At 39.7% G+C, this 17351-nt stretch overlaps 1 protein-coding gene across 1 annotated transcript; it reads left to right on the forward strand.

Moving 5' to 3' along the window:
- The first annotated feature begins 5762 nt into the window (after window positions 1–5762).
- Window positions 5763–15415, forward strand: CRYAB (crystallin alpha B). The gene is made up of 3 exons (XM_082274405.1): window positions 5763–6317; window positions 12078–12200; window positions 15067–15415. Exons 1-3 carry the CDS (start codon window positions 6123–6125, stop codon window positions 15268–15270), a joined length of 522 nt encoding a protein of 173 aa, XP_082130531.1. The 5' UTR covers window positions 5763–6122; the 3' UTR covers window positions 15271–15415.
- Window positions 15416–17351: the final 1936 nt, after the last annotated feature.

Consider the following 17351-nt stretch of genomic DNA (forward strand, 5'->3'; position numbering starts at 1 on the left):
GTTCTGAAAAATAGATAAGCAGTGCTGACATGGAAAGAAAGGGTGAAAAAAGGGTTAAAACAATATGTTTTAGGCTCCTTTCACAAGGGCGGTGCGCACGACGGAGTCCGTTCTGCTTAGCAGGGGATTGATCCCCCGATCCCCGCTGAGCAGGCGGATGACAGCTCCGACTCTGCTCTGTGTGCGGAGACGGAGCTGTCAGATCCCCGCTGTCCTCTATGAGAGATCGGATGAGAACGGACGGCCTATCCGTTCTCATCCAATCTTATCCGATCCGATCCTCCAGACGGATGGAAAATAGGGTTTCCATTCCCCCGGATTTCACGGACAGGATCGGATAGCAGCGAGTGTCAGCGGAGGTGTCTCTGCTGACATCCTCAGCTCCATAGGGCTGCATGAAAAACTGACAGGCGGATTGGATCAGAAAGCCCGTGTGAAAGGGGCCTTAGACCAAAAATTCAAGTTGTTAGTGCTATGGCAAAAAAATATCAATTAAAGTTCAGAGCTACTTTAATAAGGCAAATAGCAATATGGTAAATTTCATCAATTTGACTTGGAATCGGATCAGTTGTGAGTTTTTTCAGTTTACTGTCACTTTAAGAGCCCATTCACATAGACTCCCATTCCCATTCCATTATGTGAAGTCTCTGCAAGTCGTGCCGAAGTCGCAGTGCACAGCGGTGCACGCAACTTCACAGGTCGCCCCCCAAAGTCGTGTCGCGCTAGTCTGAATGGGCTCTGAATATGCTTGTTTATCAGATATTACATATACAGTAATACTAGCTCCACTACAGAAGAGTTAATAGACTGAAAGAATGGATTCTTGGCCAAATGGCACACAAGTCTCACACAAGAAAACAATGTCTCCTCTATTGCACGTGCTTGTTTATTTCTGTACCCACAGCACATTCCTTGAGGACAAACAGGCAAGTGTCAGATGATAACTAGTCGACTGCCTTTATTTGTAAAAGTAGCAGGCGGCAATGTCACCAGATGATCAATGTGTAGATGAATAGACGTCCAAGTGTCATTATCATGCCATTATCAAGTCCATACAGTGCACCCAGCATTACCTATTTTTATGAAGGAAGAAATAAATGCTCCTGCGATTGAGAGTTGCTACGCGGCTTGATCTATAGAAGAGCGACTCCTCTCGTCTGGCCGCTATTTCGGCTGTGCTGCCACCCAAACAGGAAACCCAAATAGGCTCTAAAAACAAAAAGAATACAGAGGGAGCACCAGCCTAGCGCATTACCTTTGCAACTATTTATTATAAAAAAAGAAATTCTGTACATCATACTCACAAAGGAGATGACTTATTCAAGCATGATAAAAAAAAAAAAAAAAAAAAAAAATATATATATATATATATATATATATATATATAGATAGATAGATAGATGTAACAACCTCCTAGGTAGGTGCTAGGAAAATGTATATGTGGCCCTGTCTGCTTATCAGGAGGGCCTGAATTGTTAGCTAGCTCTCACGTGTTTTCAGGTGTGCCTATTGAGTCTGGTGAGTCTCCCCGCTGTGTCCAATGAGGGATCTTGTTGGTCAATGGAGGAAACCTAGCCAATAGCACACCAGGGTTTATGACTGTCTCAGTGGGCGGGGTCTACCGCAATGCACCCTGGGATTGGATATAAATCTGTGGAGAGCATGTGATAGAGCGTCTTTTGGTGGGAGCACCAATCCCAGGAGGAGGTGATGGCCGTCTCTCCTCCTGTCAGAGAGTGAAGGTGGTCCAGGCAGTCGGCTTAAGGGGACCAGAGGTTGAACTGAGCTGCAGAGAGGGATCCAGAGTGTTGCTGGCCGAGTGGAACTGCTGGGCAGAAATCTTCAGGAAAAACAGTATCGTGAGTACTCAAGATCTGCCCAGGGTTCTGCCTAGGAAAAGGGACCACTTCAGAAGGTCAAGGGGATCCAGGAGCCAGCTAACCAGCAGTTGTGGCAGTGAAAGGGGGTGCCAAGTCTTAATGCCCTGAGGATAGGGAAGTGAAAGGGGCCACCAGTGTAGGCACTGAAGTGTTCAGCAGTACAGTCAACGTGCAACGTGTACGGTCAGCTACCTCAGGAAGTAGTACCTCAGGGAGCTAAAAGGGACTTCGTTAGTCAAAGGCAAAGTCATAGTGTCAAGTCAGCGTTAACAGGTATTCAGCTCATGTTAACCAGCGTCAAGTCAGCGTTAACAGGCATCCGGCCAGCGTTAACCAGCATCAAGCAGCATTTTCCAGAGTTCCTGCCTAATTGTGCATAGTTCAGTTGTTAGAGTATCCCACTCATCCCTTCTCCCATCCAAGTTCCTAAATAAACCTAAAAACCCAAAGATACTGGACTGGATTTTGTCTCAGTGCTCACACTTGGAGAAACATGTTCAAAGGTACTTTTGTTGCACCCGGTGATCCAGGGGGACCCACAGCCAGAACCTATGCTGGGAATTCTGCTACATATATATCCACCAAATGTCCATACATTATGATCTACTGGTTATAAACAGTTGTGGGATGTAAATCTCCATATGAATCTGGCGCGTTTCGAGGGTGACCCCTCTTCTTCAGAGCTTACTTACCTATTTTTATAACTAGCCACACAGGGACTGAGAAATGTTTGTGTTTAGAAAATGTGAAAGTGTGTAAAATTATGTAACAATTTGTCCATATACAGAGCATATAATACGTATACCCATGGCTCTTGTCCATTAGCTTGTACACCAAGTCAGGCTCTTTAATTGCAATGATGACCTGCCTCTCTGACAGAAGAGCCGTTTTGCATTGTTTACATACCCGACAGCTCTCCTGTCAATTTCTCTGAAGATTGTGGGAGGCCGGCGGCGATTGAGCCCGCTCCCCCCGTGGTCTGCCTCCCGCTGTGTCTAATCACAGTAAAAGCATGGCTCCAGCAGCGCATGTGCGCCGCCAAAACCGTGTGCGCATAATCACGTAGATCTAGACTTATTGCTAAAATGGTTTCTATATGAATTTTACCTTCAGGGGGTTAAATGTATGTTACTTTCAAAACTTGAGACAGTTTTGGGAGTGTTGGATGCCCATGTCCCCCACTACGTTTTATAGTTACATCCTCTGACCAATATGTCACTCCGGGTCCTGTATGGACATGGGGATTGGAGGATCAAACTACATCCCACAGTAGGGGGACATACGCATCCAACATTCCTTTAAGTGTTGAATGCTGAAGTGTCTGAGAAAGGCTGTAGCTTTGGAATGGGGCCATGGCAGGAGACAGGAATATAATACAGTAGCTCTTTTATTGCAGGAAAATGGCCTTTCAGTTATTTGATTAAAAAAAAACACTTTTTTTAACATGAAAACCCACTTTAAACCACATAACATTATATTGTTTCTGAAAGCAGAGACCCTGTAGAATAAAATGGTGGCAGTTGCAATTTTTTATGTTAAACAGTATCATAAATATTGTGTATCAAATCAATATTTTGATTTGAGTGGGGGCACCCACTGTCACAATTTAAAAAATGCGCAGCTGTGAGGGGCTCCGCCCACACAGTCACATCATTCATTCACACACATCTGTGAAAGAATGAACTACAAGTCCTGTCTGCCACAACGGCAGATGACCTGTAGTTTTCAATGAACTGCAAGGGTGCTAGTGAGCACACTTGTAGTTCATTGACACTTTTTGCTCTTCAGTAACTGTATGGGAGGTACAGGCAGCCAACCGTACTGGCAGTCTGCAGGAGCCTGGCATTGCACCTGCGAAGTGTTGATAGAAAACCCAGTTTTGCCTGCATGCTACACCAAACAGTTTAATCTCTGCAAGGAGGGAAGGAAGTGATGGGTGTTCTATGTGATATTCTGCAGTAGGTGTTTTACTATACAGATATGTTCCCCGCTCCTTTAAGTTGACATAGCAATATAGGTCTGATTTTAGTATGGAGATGTTTATTAGTTTTATGTTGTTATCTCCCTTTCCTGTTATTTTCCACCTTCAGGGCTGGATCACACCTGAATGCACGCAATCCCATGAAAGTTCAGCGTGTTCCTGTGTGGTCTAGTTCTGCAGCCCGTTCATTTGAATAGGCTGAAAAAATAAGTGGATCGTGGAAAAAGTAATGCAAGCACTACTTTATCAGAATGCACTGCACCAAACTGCATGCAATCTGTGTTTTAGGTGCCATTATCATATCATTTATTTTTTTATTTATTTCAGGTACTTATATAGCGCTGTCAATTTACGCAGCACTTTACATATACATTGCACATTCACATCAGTCCCTACTCTCAATGAGCTTACAATCTAAGGTCCCTAACTCACAGTAGGGCCATTTTTTTATACAGGATCCAATTAACCTACCAGCATGTCTTTGGAGTGTTGGAGGAAACCGGAGTGTCCGGAGGAAACCCACGCAGGCACAGGGAGAACATGCAAACTCCAGGCAGATAGTGTCGTGGTTGGGAACCAGCGACTCTCTTGCTGCTAGGTGAATGTGCTAACCACTACACCACTGTGCCGCCCCAGATATCATTGGCACATGAATGCAGTGCGTTTACCTGTGGTGCAGGAAACATGCATGGAATGCACCTTTCTCACATTTGGTTTTGGTGTGTACCAGGCCTTAAACCAAAATAATCAGAAACATCAGGTGTGCTCAAAAGTTCATCTTAGGGATCACCCTAAAGCTGACTCAATGCGATACATCATTTAGAGCAGAACTAAACCCTCTTATACTTTACAACCAAGGAAGCTGCCATATTGGTGTCCATTTTATCTGCACTTGCAATGGTGCTGCACATGTGATCAGTTATCGTTACTGGCATGCCTTGAAAGAAACCGTTTTGGGAAATAGTTAAACTGATGGGTTTTCTTACCTGGCTCCGAGGTGCATTGCTGAGAAACCATGGGTTGCTTCTCGCATGTGTAAAATGTAAACTTTTTTCTGCACTGGCAAATGTTACTTCCCTTGTATGTTTGCATTATCATGGCTACTTTCGTGTATTGAATTTCATACTATATGCATCCTCTGTTACCTGGTTATAAAAACTCTATTTAAAAAAAACTGATGGGTTTAGTTCTGCTTTAATAAATATAGGGGTTGCCTATTTAAATTAGCAGTATAGGTTGGCTATCAGAAGATAGCATCACTTCTCTTATCATTGTCTGCTACTCCTTTCAACCTCATCACCAATATATAATCATAGGCTCTAAAATATAGTGCTTATCACATTTATACATCTCCATTATGGTATGCTATAAATTGTGCAAGAATGTAGATCAGGAATTCTAATGTCACTTATTTTCACATGCGGCATGCTTGTTTTGTGGCTGTGACCGCAGCTAAAGACAGCCAGGCAACTAGCCTTTTCAGAAGGAGGTTAGCAATGGGCAGCCTACATTTATCAATACAGGTTTTCTTTAATGGACGTCATACAATAGTATTCTCAGCTAAGCTTTAGTTTGACATTACCAATTCCATATTCTATAGTTCAGATTTGGTTCTGTTTTGACTGTACTAATATTCTGGAAAAAACATGCCACTAATTATAAGAAGAACAAAATCCCAAGTAATGTATGCAGAATATACAGAATGAATCCCCAGGGAAACCAGAGGTGGCCAACAATGCATTATGAATAAATAACAGTCCCCAGCCCACTGTATACCCACAGAAGGGAAATAGGGCCAGTGCTGAGATATTCACAACTGTAATGGAATGAATAAGCTACTCTCTGTCTGCAGCAAGCTGGGATCACACTATCTGCTGTCAGATCTGAAAATGAACTCATCCCTTGTCATGTTACAGAACAGTGGCTGAAATGATCCCCCTGTCTGTTAATCCAATGTGCAAAACACTGAGACAGAGGGCACAGACATAATGAGAACCTCTTCTTGCTGATCCAATGGGATGCTGACTGAATAGAGGATGTGTCACTGCTTATATCCTACATCTAACTACTGAATGGGAGCAGACAAGCGTGGTGGCATAATTAAGCCATCTGACAACTCTTTTCCAGAAAGTTCAATGTTGGGGTACTAGGGAGGGGCCCAAGGTTGGCCACTTTGTATAAAAGACCATTTGGTTTGTTGGATAGTTCCAACATTGAGTTGTTCTCTCTCTCTGACAGTTGTCATTGGAAGCCAGAAGAAGATGGACATAACTATCCAACACCCCTGGTTTCGCCGCCAATTTTACTCCTTGTTTGGACCAAACAGGATCTTTGAACAGTTTTTTGGGGAGCACCTCCAAGATGCTGACTTGTTTCCATCTTCAGTACTGTCCCCATTCTACTTCAAATATCCATTTCTCAGACTGCCATCCTGGATCGAAAGTGGCTTGTCAGAGGTAATCCCAAATTGTGTGCCTACTGAATGTGTTGGGTTAGAAGCTACACTGTATTTATAAGTAAAGTTATATATGTAGTGTTAAAAAGTAGCAGTTTTCATTGCAGCCTTTTGGAACTAAGTTTACATCTCTTTAATTTCCAAAGCATTGAGTATCTATGCAAAGAAGCACAAACAATTTGTAATCAGGTTCTGAAATATAACATATGTGGATAATTCTACAAATTGCCTATTCTGAAGAGAAGGAGGCAACAAGTGGGCTGTAAAGGAACAAGGGTACAGAATGAGCACTTTTACCAATTTGAAACCATATGCTACCAACATAACAGTTATACTGTATACATTCTATATTGATTTTGAAATTTACTAAACCTGCAAGACTTTATAAATAGTGAATATTTGATGATTCAAAAATGACAGTAAAATGAATATTGACAATGACAAATTGTTACTTTTCTGTACTTATCAAATGCTGCAATAAGGATTAATAGTGGGATTTTAGATAAATTAAAGTAACAGCTGATTTTGTACATTTCAAATAAAATTGCAATAGCAATCATTGTATAGTACAGTATATGGTGCAGTAACTGACAGCAAATGCTGAAGTCAGATCGGTACTAAGCGTTACTGGAAATTGGACATCATCATTCCTCTTACATTATGTAGACATCATCATTCCTCTTACATTATGTAGACATCATCATTACTCTTACATTATGTAGACATCATCATTCCTCTTACATTATGTAGACATCATCATTACTCTTACATTATGTAATGACGGAATTGGAATTTAACAGACTCATTTTTCAATTTTACAGATTAACCTGTCGCCTTATTTCTTTTATTATGATTAGACATTGTATAACATATTTTCTGCTTTAAAATACTCCTATTTACCCTCTATATGTATTTTCTGATAATATAATACGTTTGTTTTGGTCCTGTGTTCGCAGAGGGGAACATTGCTGAGCTATCATACAGTCCTAAATCAGTTGTTGCCAAGAAAGTCCCTTATTAATGTGCATGGATCACATTACATCATATTGCCCAATGTGTGTATAATGTTACACTGTATGTCAACAACACTTCCTAAAATACTTCTTGTGTCAATTCATCTTCACTGATTAGGAAAGTTCACATCACACACAGTACAGCCATGTTATGGGAATATTATGTAATTATCTCCACTTTCACGTCTTTGATGCCTGCTAACAATAATAATAATATCTTCCAGGCAGAATGACTGTCTTGGTGCATTGCACAAAATTGTATTTGAAGGATATATTTACTGAGAACTGATATGTATATTTGAGAGTTCAATCCCCGTTTGCTTTTTATATCTGTAGAGCAACTCTCATGGAAAAACTTCTGCACCTAAATTCCCAGTTACACCCAACTTTACCACCTGACGCACAACAACTTAGGGGGGGGGGGGGGTGTTGGCATCAGGAACTCCAGTAGAGAGATTTTAAGATTTTGGGAGTTGTAAAAAAAAAAAAAAAATAGGGTGACTGAGCTCCCTAGCATGGACCCTAAAATTAAAAAAAACCCCTAAAAACTTTTAGGCCTGGTTCACTCCAGCTGTGGCTCGCAGCAGGGGGTCCGATGTGTCCCTGTTCTGCCATTCAGGTGGCAATAAGGTCTGACTTTTTGCCTGAATTCAGACCTGAAACGGAGCCAAAGACTCACAGGACCCTTTTCCAGTGCGGAACGCGGCCGTTCCGGAGATATGTGAACCAGCTCCATTGAGAGTCCGTCACACTCTCTTGTCATGCAAATTCAATTGGCATAAGTGTGAACCCAGCCTTAGAGGCAAATAACTATTTTATTTACAGGTTAGAATATGGGGATAGTTTAGTTGCATATAAAAGCCCATAGCTGCATTTGTTAAATGTATTGCTTAAACAGAAAAGAAATGGACCATTTTATAAAAATATTTTCTATGTAGGCCAAACTAACCTTTGTAAGCTATAATGTTTATCAATGAGCAGGACTGCAAATGAATAAGCCTTTACCATGTGTTTGTAATTTCACTTTAGGGAAGGCTTCCAGTATCTATTTTAGTCCATAAATAACTCACAGTTTAATGTTTAAAAGGACTGTTTAAAGCGGAAGTATACTAAAAAAAAAAAACAAAAAAAAAACCCTGCAAGACAAAGGCATAATGAGCTAGTATGCATCACATACTAGCTAATTATGAAATAGTTACCTTAGAACGAAGCCCTGACACGGACCCCCGGACACCGCTGTGGGAGCGGACATGATCCCTTGGCGTCTCTTCCGGGTTCGTCGGCTCCGGCGCTGTGAGTGGCCGGAGCCGCGATGACGTCACTCGCATGCGCACGGGATTAACTTTCCGGCAACTTCCTGGCAAGGAACTCTGAAGGTCAGCGGCTGCATGCAGTGCAAATATCTCCTAAACCGTGTAGGTTTAGGAGATATTAATTGTACCTACAGGTAAGCCTTATTATAGGCTTACCTGTAGGTAAAAGTCACAAAAATCGGTATACTACCGCTTTAAAACTAAGGTTTAAATTATGGGAGGACAATGGTAGTCTGAAACACTTCCTGGCTCCCTATACCTGCTGGGGATTGGAGCATTGGGAGCTACCAGCTACTGCCCCTATCCTGGAGTCTACGTCCTTCTGCATTCTTCATAATATTAAACAGCTGAGTCTGAAAAGGATGAGATAAGTAGAGGAATTTGGGAACCCAGATGCTGAGATCTTGGTGTTCGAGTCCTTCACAAAAAAATGATTTGGGTGATATTATTAACACACTAAAATTTTATTTTTGTATGGACTTACTGTTAAACCAAAGAGTATGTATATCCTAAACCTTTTTTATAAAAAGGAAATAGAATGGTGAGGGATTTAAACCTCAGCTCGTTTTTTTTTTATTGCTCTAAATGTCCCCATAGAGAGAACCACCCTCTCCATTTGTCCTGGTGACCATCGGCACAAAGTAAAAAAATAATGTGAATTTCAAACTTTTACAGTTGCCACTAGAACAAGGGTAAAATCTTCTAGTGGGGACACCTGTTGTGATGACAATATGTAAAGATTTCCCTTAAATTCCTGTTTTCCCTGGAACAGAAAATGAAGGAAAAGCCCCCAAATGGGATATAGTCAGCTAAACATAAATGGAAGGGGTTTTAAACCTCTTCCCCTCTTTATAAAAAAATAAAAATAAAAATACACATGGATATTGACACAAAGCATTATCTAAATGTTAAAGAAGTATGGAAATAAAAAACAATCAAAAATATCTACTCACCTCTACGCTGCAGCATTGGGGTGATGCTGCAGCTGTACCATGTCAACTCTAAGATCAAGAACTGAGTGAACATATAAACTTTGATCGATCACTTCTCTGTCTTCTTGGAGCAGAGAGCATTGACTTTCAGTCACTGCTCTCCACTTTACCCCTCCAGCACTCACTGGAGCACCAGGATGGTGAGAGGGCAGGCACAGCTGGCCGAGAGCTGAGCCAGCTATCAAGCAGACAGCTGGGTGGATCCTGACAATATGATCGGGATCCTTTCAAAACCTAGAGCGTCTTTGTTACGTCAGCTGACAGCCAGCAATAGCTGGCTGTCAGCTGTCTCTGGGTTACAGGAGAGCAAAGATAAATGCACTCCTGTGACCCAGAAGAGAGGTATGAACAAAAAAACTTAAGCCATACTTCTCTTTTAAAATTAAGAGTACAGTTTGCAATCATTACACTAAATTATGCAACAAACAACTGCTAAATAATAACTAACTGCAAAACCTTTCTTTAGAGTAGCGTGGAGAAGGATTAGAACACGTGTCAGGTTTTTATTGCTGGGATTCTCTCACTTTGGAATGGATTTTCTCATACTTCCTGTCTTGGCTGTGAGACAGGAAGTGTTTGGGAATCTCCCCAATGGGACACAGATGGAGGAATTATAACCCTCCCTTACTCTTTCCAAAACGAAAAATATTTTGCCTATAGTCCTACTTTAAGGAAACCTGTACTGAAAGAAATACAGGGACTGTCATTGCTGATTTCCTTCTAAGAATACTAGTTACCTGGCTCTCTTTGCACTCAGTATGTTCTCATTCACAGACAAACAAAATATTGTATTAAAACTTTCAACATAAACCTGTGGTTTAGCTTTATTCCAACAGTTATGAATGAGGTTATGTAAGCAGTAGCCCCTATTCAGTTACCGCATAATAGAGAATTCTTGTTCTCTTGCCATGTAATCACTGTCTTACAAAGATAGCAATTCATGTAATCATGACAATACTGTTGTGCAAACAACAATACTCTGGGATTTCATATTTCCAGTATAATACCCTCTTTATAACAATGCCATGTTTTCATCTACTGACCTCTGAAAGGGCAAAACAAAAAATCTGACTTTTGGTTCTTATTACAAAAATCTGACCTATTGGTTCCTATTACAAAGCACAAACCTTTTTATGTACAGCAGATGTTGTGGATGATATTATTAAACTGATATATATTGAACACATGACAAAGGATTTCCAGAGTATCATGGGCTTTCTAAAGGGACAGCACAGTACCAGCCTGCCTTGAGGCTCCCTTTGTTTGATTGAAACCTTGGATTTAGCCATCCAATAAGTGATGTGTCACTGCAAAGAATTATTCACATCGATTTCAGCTTAACCTCTTTATGATAGCATCATATACAATATATGCAACAGCATGGCAGGTTTGCCTTAATGCCCAGCTGCCTGCATATATGGGCCTCTTTATTGTCCTGGAGCATGGTCCACTGGTGCTCTCAGAGCTGTGACTGAGCTGTCACCAACAGCTCAAAGTCAACTACCAACAATCGGGAGCTGGTAGGATGGGTTCCCGATTACATCATCACAGTAGCCAATCACAGTGAACAAATTAACTGGAGCTTCTCTCACCGGCCTCTAGCGACACAGCTCACTTAAAGGGCCAGTTCCCGCTGATGGCAAGGGGTTAAGCTGTTGAACTTTTTAAACAACAGGCTTTTCACAAGAAAGGGTCAAATGAGACTGATGAAAACATAAAAAAAAACATAAAAAAGCTTTATCTGCTGGCTACAATTATGCTAAATATTATTCTTTTTTTTATTCTAAATATTATTATGCTTTAATAAATATTTACCTGCCTATTAGAAAATAAAAATAATTAAATACATAAAAAATTATTAAAGAAAATATAAAAAGAAGCAACATACCATCTATTTACCTTAATTAGCACTAAAAACCTATACTCGCATTTATATAAACATAATGATTTATATTATAATATACTATTCTATATTTATAAATATTTATAATAATTATAAATATGATATATAATGTATTTTGTAGCAGTTTACACTGTACATATTTTAGCAATTTACATAGCAAATGGTAGAAGGGCCCTGCCTCTAGCACATTTTATTCTAAATGGGAGAAGCAAGACTTGAAGAATAAATATATTCACATATTTAATAAAAAGGACCAGCAAAGTCTAAACATAAAGCAAAATTATAAACGGAAATGGTATAATTACAGTATGATAAAATCACTGTGCAGCAGACGTTGTTATCCCGACTATAAGCGTACTGTTTTTTACGTACAGAAAAAAATGATGTAGGTTTCCACTTCTCATAGGTTGTTAACCACTCTTGCAATATAAATGTGGATACAAAATATTTAGCACATACAGTAAGAATTTATTGGGGGTCTGACCATGAATGTAAGCAGACTCATGAAAGCTGATTAAAACATGTTTTTTTTTCCCTTAGATGAGACTAGAGAAGGATAAGTTCTCTATTAACCTTGATGTAAAACATTTCTCACCTGAAGAGCTGAAAGTTAAAGTGTCAGGAGACTTTGTTGAAATCCATGGAAAGCACGAGGAGCGTCAGGTAAATTGCAGCTCTATAAACTTTATTGCCACAAACATTACCACAATTTGTGTTCTACAATTCTAAATGGTCTTCCTGGGCCCTTGGACAAGGATTACTCTTCACTATCACTTCTGTCATGTCAGCAATCTCACTTATCTCCAGTCCAGTCTGTCTGTCCATGTCTGTGTGTAGGGCTATGTAGGACCAACAGTGGGTGGTGCCACTTAATTTTGAAAGGTCGTCTTCTGGGGCTATCATCATTATCTTTTCTCTATTACTTGGCAAGTTAGTTACCTGGAGTAAGAAAGTGTATATCAGGAGTAGAGACACCTGCTATGAAATTGCTTGCTTCATGGTAGTGACTCACTGCGTGATGCCATCTCTGAAGCATGCACCACCAAAAAATGGTTAGTTGTTGCATATATTTAACTAGACCAGTTCCCTTTTAGGTGCTAAGGAGTGCTAAAGTAATCTCTTTCTGTGCAGTCTAAGCCATTCAAATATAGCAGCTCTACAATATACTCATTATAGGATATCATAGGCGTGCGCAGAGGGTGTGCCAAGGCACACCCTTATTCAGAGGCAGTGCCAAGGTAGCACTTGGGTTAACCCCCATCTCTGCACCCATCTATGTCCCCAAGAGCATAGCTTCCCTTGACTTTCTCTCCCGGCTGCAGTGTACCTCTAGTGTCCCGCATACAGCATCCTGAGGCTTGCATTAATGTGTGTGTGTGTATATATATATATATATATATATATATATATATATATATATACACACACACACACACACACACACGTGTTTTTGTGCTTAGGGGGGCACACCCTAATGCAAAAGGATGCGCATACCTATGTAGGACATTTAGACTACTGTATGAACCACACAATAGCACCAGTATACTTGCTTAGGGGGAAAATACCACGCTACAGATGGGAAATATATATGAAACCAACAAATTAGTGTGCTGCAACTCCACTGCGTGATATATACACAGTAAACATGTACATATTGAGAAATAAAGTCATGCTAGCAACTAGTAGGCACTAGTAATGCATAGCGCTTTATAATATTTGGTGTAAATGTTTTGTGCAAGGCTTCAGCAACATTGGTCTGATAGTGGCTTCACCAGAGTCAGCTCTGCACTGATTCCAAATTGGCTAAACAAATATGGAATATATGAGTTGAAGCATCAATAATAATTTAACATGGGATGTAACAAGCTCCAGTATTATAGTGACATTATCACATCACATATGGCTGAATAAGGTACAGGAAACTCGGTGTTGATACTTTTCCATTTTCAGAACCCCATATTCATAACTCCATTTACCTGAATATGATTTGGTGCCATCCTCTAATGCCCTCTGCAGGTTAATGAATGGTGTTATCTAAACTAACAATCTTCAAGGAGATTGGAGAATACTTACTGAAGGTGAAGAGCTAAATGTGCGCAATAATCTCTATTTTATACTATACATGTTAAAGAAGGGACAGTTCTGTGCACTAGAGGGGCCATCTTACTGATGTCATGGATACTGGGATGTATAGTGTGAGGCTTAGGGGTGGGATACAAAGGAAAGCCAATGTGTGTACTGGGGTCAGGATAAAGGGGAAAGACCAATGTGTGTGCTGGTAGTGGGATACAGAATAAAGATCGATGTATGTGTTGGTGGTGGGTTACAGGTGAAAGACCAATGTGCATGCTGTTGGTGGGATGCAGGGTAAAGACCAAAGTGTGGGATGCAGAGAAAAGACCAATGTCTGTGCTGGGGTGGGATCCAGGGTAAAGACCAATATGTGTGCTGGTGGTGGGTTACAGATGAAAGACCAATATGCATACTGGTGGCAGGATATAGGGGAAAAACCAATGTGTGTGCTAGGGGTGGGATGTTGGGTAAAGACAAATGTGTGTGTTGGCGGTGGGATATATGGGAAAGACCAATGTGCATGCTGGTGGTGGGATGCATGGGAAAGACCAATGTGCATGCTGGTGGTGGGATGCATGGGAAAGACCAATATCGCTGCTGGTGGTAGGATACATGGAAAAGACCAATATCGCTGCTGGTTGTAGGATACATGGTAAAGATCAATGTGTGTGCTGGTGGCTGGATACATAGGAAACACCAATATTGCTGGTGGTGGTAGGATACATGGAAAAGACCAATGCGTATGTTGGTGGTGGGATACATGGGAAAGACCAATGTTTGTGCTGGTGGTTGGATACATGGAAAAGACCAATATTACTGCTGGTGGTAGGATACATGGGAGAGACCAATGCGTGTGTTGGTGGAATACATGGGAAAGACCAATATGTGTGTTGGTGGTGGGATACATGGGAAAGACCAATATTGCTGGTGGTGGTAGCATACATGGGAAAGACCAATGCGTGTGTGTGTGTGCTGATGGTTGGATACATGGAAAAGACTAATATTACTGCTGGTGGTAGGACACATGGGAAAGACAAATGGGTGTGTTGGTGGTGGGATACATGGGAAAGACCAATTTGTGTGTTTGTGGTGAAATACATAGGAAAGACCAATTTTTGTGCTGGTGGTGGGATGCATGGGAAAGACCAATATGTGTGCTGAGGGTGGGATATTGGGGAAACATCAACATGTGCAGGGATAGGACTTTGCGGCCATGCTCCAAATTAGCTATGGGTTTAGGGTCCCTATGAAATGAGTTTTTTTTTTCTTTATTCAATCTTTCCTTTTGGTTTAACTGAATGGACACGTGTCTTTTTACAACTTGAGTACGTATCTACATGTCTACTTGATGTAATATAAAGTTGAATTCATAGAATTACAGATACTTGATCAAAGCAAAAAACATAATAGAAAATGTGTTTTGGACTAAAACTAATTAGGGATATTTTTTTTCCAGGATGAGCATGGTTATGTTTCCAGAGACTTCCAGAGAAGATATAAAATCCCACTGGATGTTGATCCTCTATCCATCACTTCATCCTTGTCCCCAGATGGAGTGCTGACAGTGAGTGGACCCAGAAGACTGGCTGATGTCCCTGAACGCTCTATCCCAATCACTCGTGAAGAGAAGGCAGCTATTGGAGCTGCCCCCAAGAAGTAGAGTCTCTCGCCTATTCCAGACAAACGAGATACCTTTCCACCCTGCCAGAGAGAGTGCGCGCGTACTACATTGCTACATGTATTTATTTGTGCTGTCCTGTGACCAAATCAAACTACTAATACAAATAAAAGCAAGGAGAAGCATCTTCAAGTGTACTAGTGATGATTGTCATTTGCTTTGTTTAAAGTGCATCTAAACCCAGGAACAAAAATGTTATATATTAGGAGCAGTGTTGTTACCCTAGGCTACCTGCTTCTGATTTGAACTACATTACACCTTCCATCTCTCCTCATCCCCTTAACATTTGTAGGATTAACAGGTACAGAACAAAACAATTTCAGTGGTATCATTAACAGATCAAAAGATTTGCTCATCGTTAGGGTACATATACTTTTAGCAGCCCCCAGCTATCCAGACAAGTTACAAACTATCCATAGGAATAAAAGGAGTAGCAGAGCAAGTGTGCACAAGTTACAGGACCGAGCCATGGCCACACAGTGAAGAAGTGGGGATGAAGATAACTATTTTAGTGCAGGCTACACTGAGGGTGACATCAGTGCTCATTGATAGTAAATTTAAATAATTATGTGAAGCCATGATCACATGACCATAAACTGTAAAGCATGCAATAGCCAATATAAATGAAATGCATAGAGGTGTGTTTATTAATGTTTTCAGCCAAGATTCACATAAGATCCCCTTAGAAAAATGTGTGAATCTGGGGTGAAAACAGATGAACAGACCCCATAGTCTCCTACATACAGGAATTGTTGTACATCTACTAGCGGAACAATTTATTATACTGCATTATTGGTGTGGTAGTTATATGGTATTCATGCAAATGAAGATAATTAGGCAGAGAAGTAAGGCTGCATTCACACCTGAGTTTAGCGTCTTTGAGCATTTTTATGTGTGATTTGGTGCATGTTTTTATACAGCATTTTTAAGCTTTGGCTTTTTTTTATTGGCCAATAGAGAAAACTACCATCTGTTGCATTTCATGCTAGGTTTTTCAGCTTTTTTTAAGCTTATTAATTTTTTTTTCTTTTTTTATTACTTTTTTTTGTCAGGGTAAGGTGTTAGAGTTAAGATTAGGTTAGGGTTAGGATTAGGGGTTATGGTTTTTGTTAGGTGTTAACTATTTATTTATTTCTATTAGGGGTAGGGTGGTAATAATACTACCATCACTATTAATAATAATAAATTAATGTAAAATAAATACACAAAAAAATAAAAATAATCATGAACAAATAAAAAATGCAATAAATGAATACTATGTAATATTAAATAAATAAATAATTAACTACAACCCTTAAAAAAAAAAACATAATAATAATAATATTAAAAATAATAAAATAACAATAAGCACCCTAAATCTCACACAAAATAAATTAATATTAATAATAATGTTAATAATAATAAAGTATTATTATTATTGATTTCTTTTTTGTTCAGGTTTAGGTGTTTTATTATTATTAATAATAATAATAATAATTTATTTAATAATATTTTTTAAGGTTAGGTGTTAATTATTATTTATTATTCCATATTATTAATTTATTTTATTTATGATGATTTTTAGTTATTTGTGTATTTATTTTACATTTGTTTATTCATATATTATTACTATTTTTTTTTTCATTCAAGCAGAAAATCACACAAAAACATGCGACAAAATGCATGAAAGCACACAAAAACGAGCAAATTGCGTGTTTCCATTAATTTCTATGGTAATAAAAACATGCCAAAAAACACGCAAATCTGCCCAATTTGAACTACAAAAAAAGCTCCAGAACTGGAGGGGAGATATGATCCAACTCCATACAGAATAATTTACTTTTTTCTCCTCCAGGTCAAAACACCATTTTATAAATCTATAGTAATCTTAACGTAAATACCACACTGATCTAAGGTGGCACATTAGCAACAAAAAAAATAGACCTCACTGTAAGTAATTGTCAGGAGAACAGAGCTTAAAGTGAAACTCCAGCCAGCAGACGGGCTTTTTAATGCAGCACAGTGTACAGTTTTGGCATCTGCCAAGATGAATGGACTGCACATGTATGGGAGGGATGTCATTT

The sequence above is a fragment of the Pelophylax lessonae genome (genome assembly GCF_965119305.1).
Source record: "Pelophylax lessonae genome assembly, chromosome: 12".
Taxonomy (NCBI): Eukaryota; Metazoa; Chordata; class Amphibia; order Anura; family Ranidae; genus Pelophylax; species Pelophylax lessonae.

Coding starts and splice junctions, on each gene's coding strand:
- CRYAB (XM_082274405.1), top strand. CDS start 6,123: ATGGACATAACTATCCAACACCCCTGGTTTCGCCGCCAATTTTACTCC. Junction 6,318..12,077: donor TCGAAAGTGGCTTGTCAGAG/GTAATCCCAAAT, acceptor TTTTTCCCTTAG/ATGAGACTAGAGAAGGATAA. Junction 12,201..15,066: donor GAAAGCACGAGGAGCGTCAG/GTAAATTGCAGC, acceptor TTTTTTTTCCAG/GATGAGCATGGTTATGTTTC.